This window comes from Pholis gunnellus (genome assembly GCF_910591455.1).
Source record: "Pholis gunnellus genome assembly, chromosome: 3".
Classification (NCBI taxonomy): domain Eukaryota; kingdom Metazoa; phylum Chordata; class Actinopteri; order Perciformes; family Pholidae; genus Pholis; species Pholis gunnellus.
The window spans coordinates 24982862-25006952 of record NC_136529.1 but is presented as its reverse complement, the minus strand read 5'-3'; the positions used below and the strand labels follow the sequence as shown (position 1 = coordinate 25006952).

General features: G+C 41.4%; 2 protein-coding genes across 2 annotated transcripts in view; one reads left to right on the top strand and one right to left on the bottom strand.

The window, feature by feature from the left end:
• Nucleotides 1-24091, bottom strand: part of cenpp (centromere protein P) — a 75336-nt gene that overhangs the window by 47091 nt on the left and 4154 nt on the right. Inside the window, exon 6 of the mRNA XM_079185301.1 lies at nucleotides 19023-19119. Coding sequence (XP_079041427.1) covers nucleotides 19023-19119 — 97 coding nt within the window. The remainder of the gene's footprint in view (nucleotides 1-19022; nucleotides 19120-24091) is intronic.
• Nucleotides 9761-16822, top strand: ogna (osteoglycin, paralog a). Its single transcript, XM_079185311.1, has 6 exons — nucleotides 9761-10013; nucleotides 12812-12875; nucleotides 13505-13669; nucleotides 13951-14153; nucleotides 14438-14530; nucleotides 14716-16822. The coding sequence occupies exons 1-6, from the start codon at nucleotides 9858-9860 to the stop codon at nucleotides 14884-14886; spliced, it is 852 nt and encodes a 283-aa protein (XP_079041437.1). The 5' UTR covers nucleotides 9761-9857; the 3' UTR covers nucleotides 14887-16822.

The window sequence follows — 24091 nt, the reverse complement described above, 5'->3', positions numbered from 1 at the left end:
ATAATATACTAAATGAACATCATGCTGTATTGAAGAAGACTTGAAACTAGAGATTGAGACCATGAACTCATGTTTACAATGTTTACTGAGGTAATAAATCACGAGAGAAGTAGAGTCACTTTCTCATAGACTTCTATACAACCAGAGGAGTCGCCCCCTGGTGGACATTAGAGAGAATGCAGCTTTAACACACTTCAGCATTGGCTTCACTATTCAGAACCGGAGGTGGCCGCCTGATCTTTACCGAGATCCTTTCAAAATAAACCCTTTATCTCTGAATCATTCCAGTCGCACAGTTTAATTATCAGCATCCTCAGGTCAACAACAAAGTATGGTAACCTGGAAACACATGTTGACTTTGAGCTCCCTCCAAGTCACACAAAGTGCCTTTAAGCTTTAACTAAGACGATAAAAGCTCAGCTGGGACAGACGGCCTGAAGACTAATGAACCACTGAAACTTTAAACACCAGTGGGGGTCGCTACAGTAACTACAACTACTGATATTTCGAAATTCAACAGATTCAAACTCAGCATGAATCACTTTTGAGCCAACGCTAAACTGTCTGGGAGAAGGAAAACGCCAGGAATGCTGGGATAACAAATCCAGTAGTCATCAGAGAACAGAGGACAACTATCCAATACCACCGCACACTGGAACCCAGTCAGCCAGTAATACTCTCCATATGTCTCTTACTGGTTTAGTCCAAACTGTCATGTCTCAGTTGACAGTCTAATCAGAGCCGGTCTCATGTCCAGTACTAACAGACAGAGACCACCACCAAGACGCCAACATTGCCGACACAACTCAGCGCCAAGACGGTGATAAAATAAGAAAGATTTGATCAGAAGGAACAAAAGCACTTGTTTTGTTTACAAAATCTCAAGGCTGTAAAAATCAGTTCTTTAACTTATGCATGTATTTCCTGTCAAACAAATCAGCAATCCCAAATTGAAAATGCAGAAATAATGTTTTATATATAGACTTAAACCGTTTAGGTAAATCCTTTATAAAAAGGTGAAATTGTGCTAAAATATTCAACAATTAATATTTAAACTTTCATCTAATAACGATATTTATTCGAGTTTTCACTTGTTGAGAAAATGTTTTCCTAAGAATAGCACCAAATATGCATCTCGGAGAGTTTTTGGAGCCCTGATCTTCAAAGCACCTGAAAGATACCTTTTAGTCCAACATGAAACAATACAGATTAGAGAAAGAGCTCCATGTAAGAGATGACAGAATTTCATGGTAATATATTCAACTACTTCTGCTTTATAGTTCAGACCTAATCATTCATGCATCAGCTACATCAGCACCGCTGGGTGTTGGAGGTAAATGACTGTTCTTTGCTCATATGAACACACTACGATCCTGAAAAAGGACACAGCAATCCTAAAACTTACAAGAGAAGTGTGGGAGCTTGTTTACCAAACAAAAACACATAAACACCCAGATCTGCTGAAACACTGATTGAGAGGTGACAGCGTTTACATGAAGTTTAAAAGATGACCAATGAGGGTTTATTCTGGCCTCCTATACATCTTTCTAAATGCGGCTTCCTATTGTTAGTTAAAGTTGTAATTTGGGTTTCAGTATATGGACATTCAATGTTTTTAGGTCTATGAACCAACAGCAAGAATAAGCACAAAGACTTGGCCGCCCATCACCTCCTGAGAGAGCCTCCTCCCGTTGTGTTGGACCAGAGAGCGGAGAGTAAACCTCATGCTGGGATAAGAGCTCCCAGGCTCAGTGAACCATGAAGGGCTTTTTACAATAAACAGTCAGCAGCTACACACAATAACTGCAGACCCTGAGATGTCCAAAACATGATATGAACCAAAGATCCTCTGTAATTCACCACAGCTGAAGTCAATGGCTCTTAATGAATTCTAAGAAGAAGAAACCAGAGGTGAACCGAACTAGACTGAGAGGCCCCCCTTTGGCCTGGACAACATTTTTAAAAGAGGTAAAAGAATATAACCCAAGAAATCAGGAAAGAGTACACTTTCAACTCGGCGTGTGGACTTTCTTCAACGTTGCTGCTGATGGGATCACCATCATATCAAATCATTGGGAGGTAATTGAAAACAGGCTCCAGTCCAGGCCTGACATCAATCACTCCTGCACCTACACTAGCTTCAACCTAACAGCAATTCATCAGCTGTCTTACGAAGAGCATCTCGTGTAGCATGACAGGGCCGTATGTGCAACAGCAAACTTTGAAGCCCGGCCTTCATCTGCTCTGCATCTGGCTCCGACAGCAGGAACCATCCTGTTTCCAGCAGCAGCTCCACTATAGTCTTCAACACAGCGTCACAGTGGTACAATACACAGCAAGCATATATAGTTATATCCCCTACTTTTAAAATGGTTATAGGATGGTATTTATGTTTTATATAGGGATGGGCCGCAAGTTACATCCACTAAACCAGAGTCATTATTCATTCAATGTCCAGAAAAACAACACAGCCTCATCTTTAGCAGCTGCGCTCTGGAAAAAAATCAAAATAAAATGTTGTTGGAATTAAAAACTAACCTATTGTTTCTAAAAACCAAAGTAGTGGTCTCCATTTGTAGGCTACAGTTGTTCTGTTTGAATCATCAGGTCCTTCTCGGATCCTCTGGGACTGAATTCCGAGGCTGAGCGCCAGTATTTGAACCGAAGCTCGGCATCAGGAAAAAGACTCACTTCTCCAGTGAACTGGAAGAAAGAATGGAGTTTAACGTCCAAAAGATAAAGCGGAACGAAAAGAGGTGAAAAAGAGTTGACCTACAGTAAAACAGACCTAAAGTCTAATTCCACATTGTAAAACAACTTGAACATTTGAGGGAATGACTGATATTTAGAGAGAATAATGTCATTATGAGAACTAAAGATAAAAGATGAGTCATACAAACACAGAGCTTGTAAATTTAAAGGGATCTTAAGTCTTTCAGTCCGGGCTCACTTTAGAAACCAATTTCCATATCTGGACTCGGGATGTACACGATTAGTCGACTAGTTGATGAAATATGATTTAATTACTGAAATGTGATTAGCGGTTTTCAAATGGCTCTTATAATATATTATAGATTTAGATCTATAGATCTGAATCATGTGTTCCGAGTGATTTCTTACTTTAACACTAGTTATCTAGTTTAAGTTTAAACTTCCGTTCATAATTAGTCATGAGGAACATTCCTAATCTGGACGTCCAGCCAGGACCACTTCTGATAAACCAACGAGTTGAAATTTACTTTTCCTTTCCTGGTCTGTGACGTATTTTGGTGCCCAGTGCACACAATGCACAGGTGCATCTCTTTCATTGTGGATAACTTTCTCCTTTAAAGTTCCCCTTAAAGCTGCATCAATTAATATTTGCGCTCAGAGAACTTCCTTTTAAAGTTTTTTTCAGGCTAACATACAGTATTTGCACCTGTTTCCTCATTATGTTGATAAAACGTTTTACAAAACAAGTTGAAGTCAAATATAAATTTTCCTTTTTGCTCCTGTTTGGTCACCACCAACTCCTGACTTCTCGCACTTTCTTCACCAGCTAGTCTCTTGGTCTATGGGACGTTTGGTGCTGGGCCGTTACAGAGAGTATTTATCAGAGCGTGTTTGGTAAAATCAGCCGCCTGGAAACAGGGTTCACAAGAGCACAGAGACTAAACCAGTAAATGTTGGGCAAAGTCAAAACTATGAGCAACAAGAGGCTAAACAGCTCTGTACAGGTGCAGAGCTGTTTGATCATTTTCTGTTTGATTCGTCTCCGTTTAGTTTCACATGGAGGCTAATAAGGGAACTGAAGGTAATCATTTTGTTTCAACCATTTAATTTGAAAAACATGTAACACTCATTACATAACGAGTCTCTCAGCTCAAATAAAAAACACTTTGTCAGCCCAAAGCTAGCATGTGGCTAGGTCACGACCAAAACACACGGCTCTCAGCGGAGGGTCAATACATCATGTCGGTTGTCAGCCAGACCTATGCAGACCCAGGCCGTTTAATGCCCGGCCAGGTGGTCCATGGTGTCGAAAGTTACTCTGCAGTCGAATGGGCGTCTGTGTGTGTGTGTGTGTGTGTGTGTGTGTGTGTGTGTGTGTGTGTGTGTGTGTGTGTGTGTGTGTGTGTGTGTGTGGAGTCAACTCACTGACGTATGTTGTTTTGTCTGTCCTGGCTTCAAGTCTGCCGTTACGTACCGCTCACTTACACCTGTCACCCTAAAACACAGCTAACCGGCACGTCGACTGCAGCCGTCAGAAGAAATAAACCAGAATAAAGCTCAACGTTTTGACATGTGTGGTTACACGAGAGAAAAATGGTGGACTTGGAGCAGGCAACGTCGAGGATTACAACGATGCTCTGGAACAAATCAACTGGTTTTATAAGTTTGCCGATTAGCATTTTAAGAGTCAAACCTTCTCTGATGGCATAAAAAAGTATTTGTATGGTATCATTTCTTTGTGTGGAGTTTTATGTCATCTGGACCAAGAGGATGAGGATATTATATGTTGTACTGACTGTAACGCCCTCAAAGATGAACTTTAAGCTGTATGTATAAAGACGACATGACTAGAAAGCAGAAGAGTGTCTATAAGGAACAGAAACACCAAAAGGAGACCAGAGACACTGATGTGATACAGTACTTATGTTACACAATGTGTTGCTGATCCATCACCAAAGATAAAACAATTCTTTGATTGCCTTCTTTCCACTGGAATAAGTAAATAAACAGATATAATAAAGGGATCAAAAAGAATAATGTTTGTTAGTTAATTACAATATGATGGATGTCTGGATCAGACTGTGGTGGTTAGTTAGTAAGTTAGAACATTTCCTGCTGCTGCCATTTCACATTAAAAGCATCCAACGGACAAAACATGGGGTGGCTTTTATTGTGAAGCAGTCACACAAAAAACGCGATGTATTCATCAAGAGTTTCAGACTGACTGCGATCGTTCATCAAACGTGCATCTACAAAACTAGACAGCGGATCAGCGGACAGTTTTAAATATTGTGAAGAGTAAAGGAAGAAGAAAGAGTCGCCACAATGAGCTGTCTGATGAAGAGTTGCAGACGACTGGCGGATCACCGGCAACTCCTCAGCAAGGTAACCAACTCCTGTCATTGTGTTGCTGCAATTGAGTAGAAAACTAGTTACACAAAGAGCAGCCTGAAATCAGACTTTTACTTCTTATTGAAACAACATGAGTTTGTTTGATTACACTGTAAAGAGACGCACCAGTTGCTCTTATGTTGAAGGAGTGTTGACAGAACAAAGACAGAAATCTCAGTCATTGTGCTTCAAACTAACCAGCTTTGACACTGTGGCATCAGTCACATCTAATGGCTAAAGTGTTTCTACCTGTTCTGATTGGTCACCAATCAGAGGTGCACGATGTGATCATTTGTACAAATGAGGATAACAGTGAACACTTCCAGGCAGAGTTAGCGGAGTGACGAATTAAAGAGCTTGAGAGAGAAGTTCAAACCCAGACTACTTTCACACCTTTTTGCACAGCGGGCCAATCACTTTGTAAACTGTGATTGTCAGACTTTTTCTTTTTAAAAACATACTGATGCTTTAAAAAGGTGCCTCTCTGGAGTGATGGACCACTATCAGTGATGAATGGGTCCTCATTGTGTTTGTATTTGAGGACACACATGACCGTGGGCGACAGGATTCCTACCGTCAGTTTAACGCCATTCGGCGGGTCGAGTTGCTGCTCGTAACCCACAAAGAAACGTAGCAACGCACCAACAAAGGCAGATAAGAGGAAGAAGACTGCAAGCTATTGAACTTCAATGTAAACAATGCAGAATTGGACATATCATCACCTCATGTATTCATCTGCAGATATTTAGCACTTTTCTGCCATTTCTTTGCCATTTATGAGTAAATCACATCACAAATGAGCAAAGCATCATTTTCATTTGTTCTCACAAGGATTTACAAATTCCAAGCTTGCAAAAAAAAGTCTTTCTCACGTTCACAAACATATTGAGCGACTCAACATAACAGGAATAATATGCGTTTAGTCGGTTGTTGTTGCGGGTGGCTTTCCTCATTGACTTGCTTTATTGTGCAGTAGAATACCAGTGAAACCACCCCGACAGGCCAAACTCTGGTATAGAAAATTAGTGACAGTAAAAACATTCTCCAGTTGCTGGCCCTCTTCCCAGAGTCATAAAAGTTTAAAGGTGTTCATAATTGCTAACACACCTGTAACAGTCCGGGCTCGTGTTCCTTGGATGTTTATATCTGGGCCCCCTTCTTTTTCCTTTCCTCTTGAAGGCTCAAATAGTCACATGTTTTCTATTTAACTGTTGTGCTGTTAAACTTCAGTTTTTGCTCTTTAGCTTTGCTTGTTTGTAGAGAAGTACTGTCTCTTGTCATTTCACCATGTCTAGGTACAACACCTAATAAAAAAATTCTTTAGAAGTGCTCTGGGGAAGCCCAACATCTCTCTGAATTGACAACCAAGGTTGAAATCAACCCAAGAACAGCTGGACCTCAACAGCTGTTGAAGAGACTGAGTGTACAGTCTCTTCATTTTTTTTTTTTTATTGCTTAGAATCTTTTGGCCTTTCTGCATTGGAAGCATTTCCCATGAAGTTTTTATTTTTCCATTTTCCAGTAATTCTGATTCTGATTAATTTCTGGCATTTGTTTTTTACGTGTTGATCATATTAGCTGTTATTTTTTTAGTTCTTGCCTCTAACGCACTCCATAACTCTTTTAAAACATGAGGCTGTGTAGGTCTGATACATATTAAACCATAAAGATGCATTGATTAAAGAGACGAACGGTTGACTTGACCAAAATGTTCTCAAAATATCTTCCAGGGATCGCCGATCTGGTTAGAGTTCACTCAGACCTCTGAGAACCGGTTCACCTTTTTCTATCTTAAAGAAAAACTTCACTCACAAAATGACCATTTGTACATCAACTACTCATCCGGTTTCTTTCAATTCTTAAAGATAACTGAACTTTTTCAAAGAGCCAACTGAAGTTAAGGGGGTCGCGTTAAACAACAGTAACCAAGATTAAACACAGCTTGTGCAGTATCATCTAAGTCTCATTTATCCAGTCGTACGCTCACTACTTCCCTTTGTTCAAAACTTACTATTTAAAACACTTCGGACTTGCGTGAGACCGTTTATGCAGAAGTGTTTCTAATAGTGAGGTTTTAGTGTTGGTCATTTGTGTGAAGTTCATATGAAACGTTCACACCAAAAGACAGATAGCCTCAAGGACTGCAACGCTGAACTGAACTATGACTTTTAATTCATACAACATCTAGTCTCCTGTCACGTCATGGAAATCTGTTTGATCGTTAAGGTGACTGGCTTCATGATCTACTTTTTGCACACAGATGTTTACCAAAACTATAAAGAGACTATTAGACCTACGTGTGGCAAAAAAACCACGCAGATGAGAAATATCAACACGGATGTCTTTCTACACCTGGCATGGTAAAAGACTGTGGTAACTATAGTGTACATGATCCAGTCTATTCCCATATAGATAACTTTCAATGAGAATTCCTGAAGTTGGATAAGCCAGAGAAGTTCAAATTCATATGTCTGATGAATTGTTCACAATGATAAATGATAAATTCTGCCCGTCACTACGCCACTATTTCACAGTTAATCACCCATTCCAATAATCAATACAAAGACTGGACGAACGGGAACACTGTGGCTCCACCTGTGAAGTTATGTAAGACACAAGTAAACTTGGTCTGCTGCTCTATCGGTTTGAATTCTGCTGGATATTTCTTTGATCCATCACCCATCGTATTGGACATGAGATGTGCGTCGTGCCATTCTTATTGTTATGTAAGACAAACAAATTAATTTAATATTATCAAAAAGCAGATCAGAAAGTCAGAAATATTCAAAGATGAGCAGCGTCGCAACTTTCTCATTCTAGACACATCAACATCAGGAAGGAAGCAACGAGGACACCGAATGCTGCTGCTGGACTGTTCTGGATCCGGTCTCACGAACAGACTCTTAGTTGGTTCATTTAAAATTTAAGTCTCATGAACAGTGAAACATGTGTTAGTCCACGCCGACAATCACGGATGTTTCGATAGCCAATCAATGGAAGACAACTACGAGGTGGATGAAGACAAACTTAGTCTGTGCATAGAACCCGTTCACACTCATAACCAGTCAGAAGTAGCCGGGAAGACATCCCGTATGTCAAATTAATTTGTCAATCGATGGGGTCATATCAAATTCAAAACTATTGTTCATTGTCTATTACTTTTTAATAGATAAACTGCTGTTCCACGTCACAATACCAGACTAATCCGTCCACTCAAACTCGGTAGAGTGTGGGATTCAAACAACTGGACCACAACAGCTTCGATGTTCCTCGTCATAGATTCGACAAGTCAGCGAATCAACTGCGGGGATGAACAACATTCTTCCAACAGATATTCCCTCATTTGGTGTTTTGATGATGGTAGAGAGTGCTGTCTAACACGTCCCTCCAAAATCTGAGATAAAAACCATGTAACTGTGTATGCACATTAGATTCACTTGTACCAGTGCTGCACGGATGACGTATTTTTGATGATCAACCTGAAGTCAGCATCGCAATGGTTCCCAATGTGATTTTCCTATTGGATTTGGGTTCATTGCAGTAAATAAGCTCTGTGGCAAACACCAAGTTTATGATACTTTGTTCAGCAAGACAATCTCCACAAAACGAAGACCACTTTTAACATTTTCGAAGCGTGAATGCAGTCGTCAAAAGTAAAAAGCTAACGTTAGGCTGTAAACCAGCGAGACCACGGCCGTATGAGCGTGAGTATTTACGACGAGGCTGTGAAGCTGGATTGGTCAGCGTGATGATAGCACCCGCCTTTTTTAAGACGCGTAAAAGCTTCAGAACTCACACGAGAGGGTATTTACTACGTAAATCTCTTAAGCTTGTGCCAACCACAGACATCCAACCAAAAACCATTCAAAGATCCATTGAATTTGGAGACGGGGGAACCGGGAGTGCAAAAAAGGCTATAACTCATTTACGAGTTAGGACTCCTTTCTGCAGCTCTCTATTATAGCTGAAAGAAAACATTGCTTTTCCAGAACAAGCTTTATTGGTTGATATTTAAAATAAGGCAGAAGCACTGAGGAACATCAACCCCAGTCGCTCTGAGGAGTCGGCGTCCAGAGAGCGAAGCAGATTCAACCATTGGTCGGTCCAAATTAATCACATGAAATCTAACCTATAATCAGTGTCTGTCTGACGGCCGCTGAATGTGTCTGTCTGACTAACGGCCGAGAGAAAAGCAGAGCCAGAGGAGAACTAATCCTAATGAAAGATAGGTTGGTTATTACGAGTCATTACTGAGCGGCCGGGCAGAGACCACAGACATTCCTCCTGACAAAACACACTCACACTGTGGTTGTCAACTTTCTGCTGTCTCAGCAGTTTTTTTTTTTTCCTGTACATACTTAGGGGACGTTTAACAGAAGAAGAAAAAAAATGGACACTTTATTCTTTCTTTGACGCTTTGTCTTTTTCCATATGTGCCTTTTTCAGTAAACCCTGTCTGTGAGTGTGTGTGTGTGTGTGTGTGTGTGTGTGTGTGTGTGTGTGTGTGTGTGTGTGTGTGTGTGTCTCTCTCTCTCTCTCTCTCTCTCAGCAGATGGACGGTGGGTGGTCAGGGAAGGGTTAAGTGCTCGGCTCTATAAACTCTGCTTTAACAGTCTGCTGGAAGCTACTGGTTCAGCCTTTAAATACAGTCATTTGACACATCCCAACAGGGGCTTGTAGCAGAGAGCAGCTGCTGACCCAAACGCAGGCTTTCAGTCAAGCTGAGGTGTCAGCATCACACTGCTTTGGACAGCATGAAGGCTCTCTTGTTCACCTGTGTGCTGGTGCCTTGGCTGGTGGCGGCCTCGGCCAGGAGGTCTGACCAGGACTCACAGCTGATACCGGGATCTGTACCTGGCAGGGAGCTGAACGGATACTTCACTGACCACTTGAAATCAAGGAGGGCTAGGGTAAGAACTCTATTATTTATGTCATGCTTCTCTGCCAAAAAGAAATGTACTTTTCAATAACTCTGACACATCCATTTATTTAAAATATGCTGGAATAACAAAGGTAGTTTGTTTACGCTTTAACAAATGTTTTCGCAATTAGTGTAATGTCAGCAGATACACTGTGGTGATTTGTTGAGTAGATAATGATACATTTATAAACAAAACAAAAAAAATATGCCATACTGTGTATAGAATTAAATTAAAAACAAACAGACTAATGTTCTCTAATAAGAGAAATTCTGCTGATGAGATCAGACAGATTAAAAAGAAAAGGGACAAGATACAAACTTTGACTTTACTAACCCCCAGGGGACATTAGGTCATGCTTAACGGCAATATTTAAAATCAATGAGGAACTCACATTATTCTAAAAGCTAGCAATAGATGTCATGGTTTAGTCGGTTCATTTACTACTGACAGAAACTGTCAGCGCTTCACTTCACCGTCCACCTCTATCAGATAATTCATTCAGCTCACAGTTTCAACACACACATACACACAAACCACACACCTTGCTGTGTCTGACTCGTTTTCCCACCAGACAGACCAAACCCTGAAGCAAACCACACTAACCTCTTCAAGAAATATTTGGACGAACCAAAACCAAAGTCTGGTCTGGTTTATCCTCGGGGAGAGAAAAATGAGCGTGAGAGGGAGAGGAAAAGATATGAGTGAATGTGGCTGTGAAAATTATCCTCATAACTTCATCTGGGACCAGCTGTTTTTCATACAAGACCGTCAGTGCCAGACCTTTAAGAGGCAGACCTCATAACCTCTTCTGCTGCTACAATTAAACCACAAGCTTCATTCAGGCTAACAGTTTAATACACAGTGTGGAAAGTTCTGTTTCTTCCCTTTGAGTGGTTTGAGGTCCACTCAGTTAGTTCAGAGACCCAGGCCGTGGTGATGGAGGACAACCTGACCAACCATCTCTGACCCATGGTGGTGCAGGGTTCTTTCGTTAGGGTTAGTTTAGTGGTGGCAGATTAGTTTAATCTCTGGCTGAATGTTTGCAAAGACGCTTTGGTTGCAACACCACAGATAAGCCCTCAGATTCATGAGCGTCAGGGTTGAGTAGCTTATTGCTGATGAAGTCACCCACCAGCAGGTAAAAGATGTGAAGCCAAACGTCCTCAGGCTGATGGATGTAATTGAAGGGTCTCAGGAGGCTCTAAAGGCTCTTAAGGTCAGAGGCTAAGAATGCACAAAACATTAAAACCAACCTTGATTCTCATTGGCTGCTACATGTCAGCACTTTTGAAAATATGTAATGACCAGGTATGGTTACCTATCCACCAGAGATGAAGATCAGGAAGAAGAGTGTCGATAGAAATCAATAAGTCATCGAGACAAAAGAAAAAAGAAACAATGTCTTCAACACTGCGGTTCACTAATAACAGTGGTGGTCAGCTGTGGAATATAAAGCTCTGCCAGCATTGTAACCAGAGTGAGTTTGTTGATACTGAATGGAGTCTGTGTTCAGGCCGACAGCAGAACTGTGCCACAAATCCCAGCCTCCTCCTTCATATCAATCAGACCGCTGTGATGACACAACAGGGGGGATGTATGCAGAGGCTGTGGCCAAAGCAACGCAGCACAAATGTTGAACCTGACTAAACCTCTGTGGAAATATTATCCAACAACGTGCTGCTTTGGCCAATCAAATAAATCTAAGCACACATTCCTGGTAGATGACTTTGTAACATGAACGGCGCAATTCCACTGATAATCTGCAGATTTTGTAAACAGAGGATAAAGTTATTATCGCCGTGATAACTTGCCAGAGTTTAAACATTCTGCTATACAGTGTTTTGGTGTTGATAAACCTTTAAACTCATTGATCCATTACTGAAACTGGACGTTTTCTAAATCATATTTCATCTTTTCCAACCACTTCCACTTGTAGCAACACTATTCCACTAACACACAGTGGTGTTTACAGTCTGAATGCCCACTTAGCCTGAATTTATTAGACCAAACACTGTCGCTAACAGACTAAAGTTCTTGTTGTCCAATGATTAACATCACATGTTCAATTATCACCTTCACTGTTTACAGTTCATCGTTGACAAGACTTATTGAAGACCATCTTGTGAGAGAATCCCACCAGCCACAACGCCTTTAACCACTTCTTACCCTCCCCCTTGCTCAGACCACCCCCATCTCAAACTCAGCCTGTATTTAGATCTCAACTACACACCTGTAAAGTTCCATGACTGCATCTTGCACCGTTGTGACACCACCATGATAATAAAATCTGTCAGACAGACAGACAGACAGACATATCAACACCCGGTAAAGTACTCAAAACCACTTCTGAGATAATGGTGCCTCCAGGACCCGCTTTGGTATTGTTCACAAGGTGAAAATAATACCAGCCATACGCTGTCCCTGCTGGTAAATATTGCCAATCAATATCAATGTGTAAACTGTATTTTCCAAATAAAACAGTGGGTTTACAAGTAAGTGCCTTTAAAAATTGTATTCAGTTGAGGCGCAACATCAAACTAACCAAAACCCGACCACCTTGTTTTACTGCACTGGTTGAGCCATTTCACCTCTTCCATGCTATTGTTATCAAAGAGACTCCATGCTGAAGCTAAGCACAAGACAGTACAAATATTTGAGATTTCTACCCAAAACTTGTAATGTGTTAGCATATTTCCAAACCTGGCCTCCTAACCCTGGCAGTGTCAATGTTTTTCTCTCTTAAATGATGTGTCCGCTGTATGAAGAGGCCGTGTTTTCTCTTGCAGAGGGCGCTGCCTCTTGCTGATGAACCTGATGACAGCCCAATCAACCAGGGAGGAGACGCCTCTGGTAAGAGAAACTCATGTTTACCTTGTGTACAGACAAGAACATCCAACTTAAATTGAGAGGGGGAGTTTAAAACTGCTTTTGAGATGCTTTGAGTCAGTCTGTTAATGGTTTGAAGGTCTGGGAAAGACACTCAAAGAAAAACTGATATCTGATATCTCAGAACAAGTTTAACAAGGTTGTCTTTGTTGGAAAACAGCAAATACAACAGCTTGGTGGGTTCATAATATCTATCTAAAAGACCACATCTGTAGGATTTGGGGAACTCATACCCTACCTTGATACCTGTTCCTTTAGGTTCTAAAAGGATCTAGAATAAGTTAGGGTAAGAGGGTCAAATCATATCTTAAGAAATTGTTTAAATAAAAAAGTAATCATCCTAGTTATAATCATGTCAAGTCAAATGGATCTACACATAAATGTGACTTGGATCGTGGAACAGCGAGGAGTAATCTATCAGAGCGTCTGAGGGGTCTGAAAGTAGACCAGGAACTGAGGAGATTCCAGATGTTAGATGCAGCCCTGGTCTGAATCACATTGATCTGGATAAACGGTCGGTTGTTAGAAGTGCTGCGACTACAGCGTATTCTGAAGAAGGCTTGATGTTTGTGTTGTGCCTTTGTGTGTTGCAGACCTGCCCACCTGCCTGCTGTGTGTGTGTCTGACTGGTTCAGTGTACTGTGAGGAGGTCAGTCCAGACATGACCAGCGTCCCCACTTTGCCTAAAGAGACGGCGTACCTGTATGCCCGCTTCAACAAGATCAAGAAGATCAGCACCAAAGATTTTGAGGGCATTGGTGAGTCTGGAAACTGTCTCCATCACAAGCAGGAATACTAGTTCATAAAACTATTTTTAAGGATGCCCCCCTCAATAGGGTCTTGGTCAAACAATTTAGCTGGTTATTTGGTTACATGTCTATGTGTTTTAAACAAAACTACATTGTAAGACATCTTTGTGCTGGACAATGGTCTGCAGAGGAAAATGCATAAACAGTCAGATATTTTGTCAACAAAAGAAAGTGAGACGGCTAAAATGTCTACAACTGCATTAACAACATTGTTTTACATTCATCAACAGTGACTCTGAAGAGGATTGACCTGACAGGGAACATGATCTCAGAGATTGAAGACGGGGCGTTCTCTAAGCTGACCCTGCTGGAGGAATTGACTCTGGCTGAGAACAAACTGGTCAAACTTCCTATGCTCCCTGACAAACTCAAATATTTCAACGCCAACTATAACCTCCTCAAAACCAAGGGTGTCAAAGCCAACACCTTCAAGGTAAACATCATCAACTCTCAACTTTTTCAGTTAAGATTATACCAATTATTACTGATGCGAGTGAAGATGAAGGTGGGCGGTCCACATCCTGTGCTGTGTCATGTGAATCATTTCTCTCACGACTTTGCTATTTCTGAAGTATATTTGGTTTATAGCCAGGCATGCTGAAAGTATGAAATGTATAAATACATTTTTTCACCTCCCACACAGGAATAGGACAACTAATAAAAAAAATCAACTGAATCTACTGGGTTTCCCATGGTGTGAATTTGTTTCCCCAACAGAAAATGACCACGCTGGTCAACCTGTACCTGGCTGACAACCAGCTAGAAGCTGTTCCACACATCCCAGACAGTGTCCGGATCTTACATCTACAGGTTTGAATCTTACTAAAATATACACAAATAAATTGACTTCAGAAACGTGAGACCCTCTTATTGCTATACAAGTTGTTGTTTTCATGTATTTTTGCAAGAATGTAGTGAGTGAGACTAATCAATATTGATTCTACCAGCTAAGATTCCCTCTGTTACCATCTTGACATCGTTTCTATTTCTTCCAGAACAACAACATCACTGACGTCAACGTAAACACCTTCTGCAGGGCCAATGACACCTACTACCTACGACCTAGCCTCAGTGAGGTCCGTCTGGACGGAAACCCCGTGGTGCTGTCCAAGTACCCCGACAGCTTCACCTGTATGAAGGTACTGCCTGTCGGACGGTATCGCTGACGAGGCGGAAACTTTACTGTAGCCCCTTTGTTGCTGATGGAGCAGCTTTCCCACAACAAAGTGCGAGGGGGATACCTTGACGTTCTGGATTTTGGGGTGCTGGTCCCATGGCGGGGATAAAAGTGTCAATGTTTTTACTTCAGCAAACCTACAAACAGTTTGTGACATTGTCAGGTCGAAATCAAACCATTCACTGGACTGAAGGTGTAGAATTGAGGGAGTTGCTCTACTCTGGTCGTTTTCAGTTCTACTGATTGGTGAGGAGTTCCAGCCATTTAACCTTTTGGCAGGAAGTTGTACACAAGTTGTTAAGAGCTACAGTCACATGAATTAGTTCAAAATCACCTGAGAAACGGCGTGAAGGCCTCAATATGCTTCAAACAAACTGGTTTGTTATGTATTTCCTCACTAGAAGGCAGGATGAAGAGTAGTCATAGCCTCCTCTTTGCTGTGTCCTCAGAATCATGACGTAGTCTTGACACCTTAAATCGTACAAATGGGGAAAACAACTCACACGTTCAGACAAATTTCCCCAAGAAAAGTGATGAAAGAGATTGAGAAAGAATTTACACCATGCCTACTTCCACACCGCCACACACCTGGCCAATTAAAGCATAAAGATTGTCCAACGCAGCCTTTGACTCCCCCATTGGAGTGAGGGCGTCAGATGCTGTTAATAACTTGGACAAGCACCTCGTTTGAAGCATAATGAAGCCTAGACAATGGATCAGTAAGTGATTCATAACCGAAAAAAGATTGAGGCCACCTGCTCAGAAAACACCTCAGATGATGTGCCTTCAACTGGTGGTGTGGAACTGATGTGACCCTTCAAATGAGTGGGAGGAGTCAACACCTCTACAACCATTCAATCCATCCTATCCAATGTATAGTTTCATTTTGACCTGACACTGTACGACCTACATGAATGAGACTAAACAAACTGCTGGTGACTTTGAACCAACACACACACGCACACACACACACACACACACACACACACACACACACACACACACACACACACAGGGCCACAAGCTTACTAGTAACTAACTGTATTTTAAAAAACAAACTTTTTGTGAAACAAATTTTAGAATAGACATCATTTTTAACAGTTTCATTTGGACAGACGTCCGTGAAAGAACACATGACTGAAGTGCAGTTTTTGATCATGTGTATTAATGTTGTTGCATGCTTCATTTGGCCACCACTGAATGGAAATGTTGAAATGTCACCATTTTAGATGTGTTTGGATAAATCACATTCCAATATTAGATTTTTTTAAAGTATTTTTACAGTTAATATTTCAGAGTCTTGGAGACAGTAAGTAGAAGATGCTGCAGTATCTTGTTAAACCTCGTCACATGACAGCGAGACGTTTCTGAAGTGGCACTTAAAGGAAGTTGTCTGTGAGCGTAGTTATTATTTCTCATACATCATATGTTGCTTTGAGACTATAGATCCCAGCTGACTTAGACAGCTAACACACACTAGATTGTCCTGACGTACAAAGACAGTCTGTATATACTTTTCTCTCAGAAAATGACTAAAATGAACACAACCCTCTGGGTTTTGCTCGGCTATTGTGTGAATTTATTTCACTTTTAATTACTCCATTAAAAGGCCTCTCTATAAAGGTCAATGGCCATGTAGACTTGTTCATCTGCAGGCTTTCTTAAGCATTTTGTGACTTAGCTTCACTTTGTTTTTTTATTTATAGACTCCGGGTTGAAGTGAACTGGGAAACAATGTATCTATGAACTATAGTAATGTGAAAGTTACTCCTTTGTATTTTGTCTGCTTTTAAAATGTCTTGCTTGTGTCCCTTACTCTTCCCCTCCAGTAATAAAGATTACTTATAAATTATTACTGATGTGAATAATACAGTGGTGTACAGGAAGAGGTGTATGTGACATGGCTATTTTAATAAAGTCAAACTTTTTAAATTAAAATGTGTTTGGAATTATTGTTGGAGGCTGCTTCACATGTAATGAATATTATTCTTAATATTTAGCCTAATGTACAGGTACTGGCAGAATAAAAATCGAGAGTTTTTGTCAGTGGTTATGGTAGTCCTGTTGTAGTTGAGCTTCAGATTTCACCTGTTGATAGCACCACTACAAAAGTAAATAGAGAATTCATACGTGATCAGGACAAATCGAGCTACAATGGTGACTGTAACTAGCCGAAGGTTAGCAGTGAAGATGTCTTTCTGCTGTTTCTGAAAAGCAGCAGATAACTGAAACTTTTTTTTTTACCCACTTCAAAGTTGTCTTCACTGTGAACAATCTCCACCAATCATTAGAAACTTTTAGGAGAAAACCGTAGACTGTGTAAAATACTGACGTAGTCTCCGTGACGTCCCCCACAGGTTTCTGAAGAGCTGTTGTGAAGCTCAAGGTGGGGCGGCAGTAACTACAAAGAGGTGGATTGTCGGTGGAGCTGAGAACAGATAGCGACCTGCACAACACCAACCTGTCCCTAGAAGCAGCCATGCCTTCAATTATGCCTAACTTTAAGCCTTAATATAATTTAAACAGGTGAGTTATATACAAATTCACCACAGTACAGTTGTCATAAACAGGGAAATTGGCTACGGACACTGTAAAAGACTTGTTTTTCTCTCTGTACCCCCTGACACCATTAGTGAGTCTGCCAACTACAGGATACATACATACAGACTTGTTTGTTCTCGGTAGCAGGCTGTAAACATTTTTCATTTTAACATGGGGGTCTATGGGGATCGACTTGCTTTTGGAACCAGCCTAAAGTGGCCATTTGAGCCATTAGCTATAACCTCCACATGTTGTATCAGAAGCTCTGCAGGTGGTCCTTGCAGAAATGTGTAATGTTCAAAGTGCTAATGTTTTCAACGGAAAGTACAATACAAGATACTGAGAACGGCAGAGGCTCCTTAGGACAGTTTGACGACATCTGGTTTACAGTAAGCCTTTTAATTGCAACTACAATGAAGGTACTACCACCTTAACAATGTAAATAGAGCTCTAGCTAACATTGGCAAGTTGTGCATTACACCATTCCCTATGGCTGACTGCAGAGTCTGCACATGTTTGTGCATCTGTGTGCAGAGACAGTCATGTGAGAGGTTTGTAACCGGTACGTAGCCACCCATCATCTGCAGTCCTACATCGACCGGCTGGCTAATGTTGTGGTCTACCAGCAACAAACAAACGTTCAGATTCCTGGATTGCATGTGACTTCTTTGTGTTTTATATTTTTGTTTATTCCTCAAAATACATATTTATGTCTGTGTGTCATTAAAGCGTGGAAATCAGCATACAAGGCACTGCCCACACTACAGTCGAACAGTTACAACGGGAATTACATTTTTCCATAATAACGCTGAAGAAAATGCAACTGAAGCAAAATAAGAGTTCGGAGCACATGGGCTAATATGGAAAATGTGGGTTAATCCTCCTTCAGCACCGCCAACTTGGCAGAACTTTACATTCTCAGAGTAAACAGGAGAAAAGGTTCCATATTGCTTCAGCAGCTTGATTTACTATTTGACATTTTGCTGCAACCTCTTCAATAAAGTCCCACCCTGATGTTTACCATGCCCACACTAATCCACACTACGCCATTGACCTGCAGTTTTCTACTCTATCGGCCTGAATCTAAGCATTTTGCAAACAAAACTGACATTTTTGGAGGTGTCTTCATGACTGTTGTGAAATATAAAACATGATATCAGTACCTTCTGGACCACAAAGAGAAACCCTGTCCCTCTGGCCTCTACGCTGGACAAGACAACGAGGCTCCTCCACTGATGGATGAGGGTGAAACCCAGCAGGAGTCAAGCAGAGGTTTAAGGTTAAATCCAACATAAAGTTCCCATTTTATGTCCGCCTGATCCTGATTGATGGACCATCTGTTCTCAAAGAATTATGGATTGACTCATCTTCTCCCTCACAAATAATGCAGGGATGTCCAAAATGACTCGTATAGAAAGAAAACCAAAGAAAAACTGCCAAGCTGGCCGAGTCCTCCACACTCATTATGAGGAGCTAATTGTTTGTCACGTGATAACAACGCACACACAGCTAATGGAGAGCAGGTGTGTGAGGATGAGGCTGCCAGTTTGAGGTCCATTTCGGTGCAGGTGTGTCTTCACTCACCTGGAAGTGCTGGAAGGTTCTGCGCCGGTCGTCGCATCGGTCTGAGAAGGTCCTGAGAGTCCTGGCGAACAGCAGAAGATCTCTGCTCTCCTCCACCCTGAAACGATGTTGCACACATAACTTATTAGTTCAACATGAAGCACGTTAGCAGAGCAACAGCTTCAGTCCTCCATCTGTGTTCAAACAGGACGTGTTCAGGTACAGTGTCGAGTGTGAAATATATCTGCTTACATTTCTATTTGCAATAAAAACAATGTACAGTTGCAGTTTGTGGAACTGGTTTAGTTTTATGGTCATAACCCCAAATATTGAACAATTAGACATTATAATATGAATTACAATTAACCCCTTTTAACCCCGCCTTTCTACCTTACTGAGCACAGCACTTTATACACACACACACACACACACACACACACACACACACACACACACACACACACACACACACACACACACACACACAGCTGACCATCGGGTTCAGCATCTTGCACAAAGGCACTTCGACATATGGACAGGTAAATCAAGTGATTTACTAAATCACTAGTAAATCAAGCATTTACCCATCCTCCAAAAACTGCAAAATGAAAGTTTAAAAAAAAGGTGCATCCCAATACTCCATATGCTTTATATCACAATAGTATAGTAAAAAAAGAATCTGTGTTTTGGTCTGGTTCGCTCTGTCTGAGTGAGCCTGGGACATTCTGTTACAGGCTTTCCAGAGTTTTCCATGGGGGCCCAAGGCTAGACGGCAGCTGGGTGAAGTTTCCAGATGACTGTTATTCCACAAAGAGCTGATGGAAACATGGCAGCACGCTCCCATATAGTGGAGCACTACCAAAAACACAAAGAGAGAGAGAGAGACGGAGAGAGAGATACCGATTGATCCCTGGTTTGATGTTGTTGTTTGGAACTCATTTGGGCTCTGATTGATGCCCATCTGATTATAGCTTCAGTGTGGATCCAATTAAACCATACAAACGAAAACCTTATCATGCAGCGATATTGATGAGATGTGAGGACTTGAAAAGCTTTAGTGGCTTCAGTTCATTATCCCAGAGATGAAGTAAGATTTGTTTGCAGCAAACAGATCAAATTAAACAAGAAACACTTGGATTCAAAATATTTTGGATGCTCTGTGTTTGACATATTTTGGTTGGTAGAAAAATAAATACTGATGTCCTACAGACAGCCTTAATGGCTGTCACTTCAGAATATTGTTTTTGCATAATTTGGTTTAATGAACTCAAACACAACCCACGTAGCTTACTCCTAATATATGTTGTAGGATTTACGCTCCGAGGTGCCTCACTGAATGATGAACCAATAACAGACTCAGATTTATCTGTTAAAGAGCTTTGTGTTAGTGAAAATTGGTATGCAAGAGATCAGAGTAACAGTGCATTTTAGGAACTACCTGCTGCAGTACAAGGAAGTTAACATTGTTACTACACAGCAAAACTAATCACACCGTCTAGAAGAACTGCATGTATACTATAAGTATCTGTGTCTTTAAAGCAACGACTGCCTTAGAAGTAAACCACCTGCTGCTGTCCTGACCCTCAGCCCAGTCTGGCTTCACACTATCAGCCTTGGACCAGAAAACACAAACAGCCTGGATCAGCAGGCTGGGGGGGGTCAGAGCGGTTCGTGACTCAGTCAGCTTGGATCCCCACATGACAAGAGCAGCACTGTGTTTTCATGGCAGAGCTTCAGGAGGACGTTTGACATAATCCAGTCTGCCTCGAGTCCGTTAGGTCCATCCCACAATGCACTGCTTCAACAGTGTTTCCACATCGCAGCCACTTGCCCACTGCTGGGCTACAAGAGTTCTCGACTGTACTGCTAATAAACAGCTGGATGAAAGTAAGACAACGTCCACACTAAGATATTACATTTTTTATGTGAAAACATAGCGTCCACTTTAGCGTTTCCAGTCTCCACCGACTCCGTGTTCACTTAAACTGTTTGTTAATGCAGCCAAAGTCTCAGTTTAGCTCTTCTCATTCACACATTTTTCAGTTTCTGTTGTCATATGAAACAGTGGTTCAATTGCAGCTCATAAACCCGTTAACCAGACAGTGATCGTTATACGATACCGACGTCGTCTGACTTTGTTTTCTTCAGTATAACAACGTGTGACGACAGTGATCGTGACTGTGAGGACAGCCAAGCAGCCAGCAGGTGGCCACACAGCAGCACTGTTGTGTGACGCTGGCAGAAGACTTTTACTACACAGTCTGTGTGGTCACGGTGTTACTTTGAATACTAACAAAGTTAAGGAACCACTTCAGGGGGGGACGAGAGGGCAGATGTGGAAACGTGTCTGCTGAATAATAATAATAACCAATAAAAATCAGTGTCAGTCAGTTTATCTTGAACAATTCAGACCAGCCTGATTTAACGGAGATTATCGGTCTCATTTGGACGGTAGAACTACGACTCTCTCTCCTCTCAGACTGAGAAAGCAGCAGTTTGTCAGAATCATTATCTCCAGTATTTTTCCATCTGCTTTTTTTGCCAGATTCTGCAGACTGGACCATACAATCCAGATGTGGTTTGGCCTCAGATATAGAGCAAATCAGACTTCTGCTCTTGTGGTGCAGATCAACTGTACAGAACAGACGCTTTCTGGCAGACTGTGTGTATACCTGAGCAATTAAACGCATACAACACATTTACTGTGATGTTTAAAATGACTCAAATAGCTCTGTTGGAGGCTGTTAAAGGCCCTGAAACCTTGGTTTCAGATGTTTACTTAATAGTAATGAAATAGGCGAGACACTGCGGGCTATTATGCGCGTACAAAAACGTAGATAATCTGCTTCATCAGGACTGTGTGGGTGCGCTTTGTTCAGATGTGTGTGACAGTGGCATCGCCCTGAAAACATCCTAAAACTGCTGTATAGAAATACAACATATCACCTTTTTTTCCTACATACTTTAAACTCTTGAGAAGAAGTCATAAAAACCACAAACACAGAAAGATATCATGTGAAATACATGAACAAATATGCATGTTAATGTAGGATAATTGGTTCTCAGAGCCTTCAGACTTTAAGTCTGTGAGACAAATAAAACAAGTTTGTGATGCTACGCCAGCTGAAATCCTCGAGGGCAGCGGATCGCGAGCAGACCTCCACATGAGCTCAGCTCACCAGCTGGTACGCTTATTGTCTGTTCATAAACGATGATGGAAGCGGGGCAGACATATTGTTCTGTACGGCCCTGAAGGAGCAGAGTAATGGGAGGTGACTCCGCCCACTCCCAGATGACAGTATTGGGAGCAGGTGTTGGGAAGCCACACACCTGGAGCTGATCTCCTCCTCATGGGAGAATTAAGGACAAACACTGAGTTCACTGTGGGTGGTGCATGTTGAGAGTGAGGAGGTCTCCGTCTCCTCCGCTTAAAAATCAAAAGGGGTGAACTTTTGTTGTAGTTAGTTTTTGGTTTTCTAGTTATATTGATCGGGCTCCTAAAAGAGCTAGATTTACTGTTTTGTTTGTAAGAATTTGGGTCTTTAACTGTTGACTGTTAAAGAGGCAAAAAACATCTTAATTTATGTCTGAAGTCACTATCGCTGAAGGAGGTAACACAATGGTGACTAACAAGTTTATTTTTACCTTTCACACAGTAAAATGTCTGCTCACGACATAGCTTAGCTATTTAGATTAAAGATGAAACTGAGATGTAATTTGTGATCCACTAGCTTCGAGCACAGTGAAAACGATCCCTGCAGTGTATAAACCGCCTGGTAGAAATGAACCGGTGACCGAAGCTCCAGACCTCACTCGGTAAACCTCAACAGACCTGATTGAGCCCAGATATTTAACAGCCACCGCAGGAGAAGAACAGGTGTAACTAATACCAGTGATGGCTGTGCTCCATCTGGAGGTAGGTGTGCCAGTAACCCGGCACACCTAAATGGAATGCAGCCATTCTGAATGTAATGAGTTACATTTAGTGCCGTGAGAAAGGCGTATTGTTTGTGAGTAAAGAGACCGAGTGAGAACAGTGGATGTGGGAGTGAGGCGGTTCAGCTGTTTTTAGTTTGAGATCTTCTACTTTTAATAAACACTTGAGTTAAACTAAACAGAGAGTTTTATTCTGACAGGAATAATATTAAATATGTAGAGCTGCATAAATAACTCACTGGCCACCGGGTTTCAGTCCAAACACCAGTCATAACGCACCAATTAGACCGATACCTGAAGTTCAGTTTAACCAACTAAATGCTGCACGAGGCCAAAAGTATGTGGACACCTGAACATTAAAGCCACGATATGAGACAGAGGAACATGTGGTTCCAAAACAATGAGCATTATGCTGCTGCAACATTTTTCTGGTTTCAGGATTTGGAGACTGACTGCAGGGATTCAAGTGCATCAGTTATGTGACGTCCATCACTGGTGTTAAGGTCTGTCTCACAGTTTGCAATCCAGTGAATCTTAAAGGTGTTATTTCTACGATACAAAATACCTCAGGAAATATCCCACATGAGAGTTTTGAGACACTAGACCGAACATTAGTGTGACTTTAGTGGTGGCGACTTGAGGTCATACGACCGGGGTTTATTTTCTCTAGTTCTGATTTACCAGGAATGAAATCAGACTGTTAAGCTTATCGTGAAGATTTTCCTCTAATAAAAGCATGTTAGGTCATTATATCACAGAATGAGGCAACACAATAATGACTGGGCTCATGGCTCTCTGATGAAAGCCCTTTTGAGTTTGCAGTATTATGACCTGCGTGTCTACGGCAACATTCCCGGTAAAAATCAACACAACCTACCAAACCACACCTGTTATTACCGCTAATCACTGTAAAGCAAAAAATCACTGAGATTGTAACTTTAAATGGACAAGAGATGCATTTTTACACAATTCCTTTGATTGATTAATGTTGATTATAACAAGTAATCAATGAGCATTACGGTAAATACCATTACCAAGAGGTTGTTCACCCTGAAAAGCTTTGTCGTTGAAGAAAAGGTCTATTCAAAATATCAGTCAAATTCCTTATATGTGTTACTTGGCCACTAAAGCCGACTCTTTGTATGTGCTCCTTC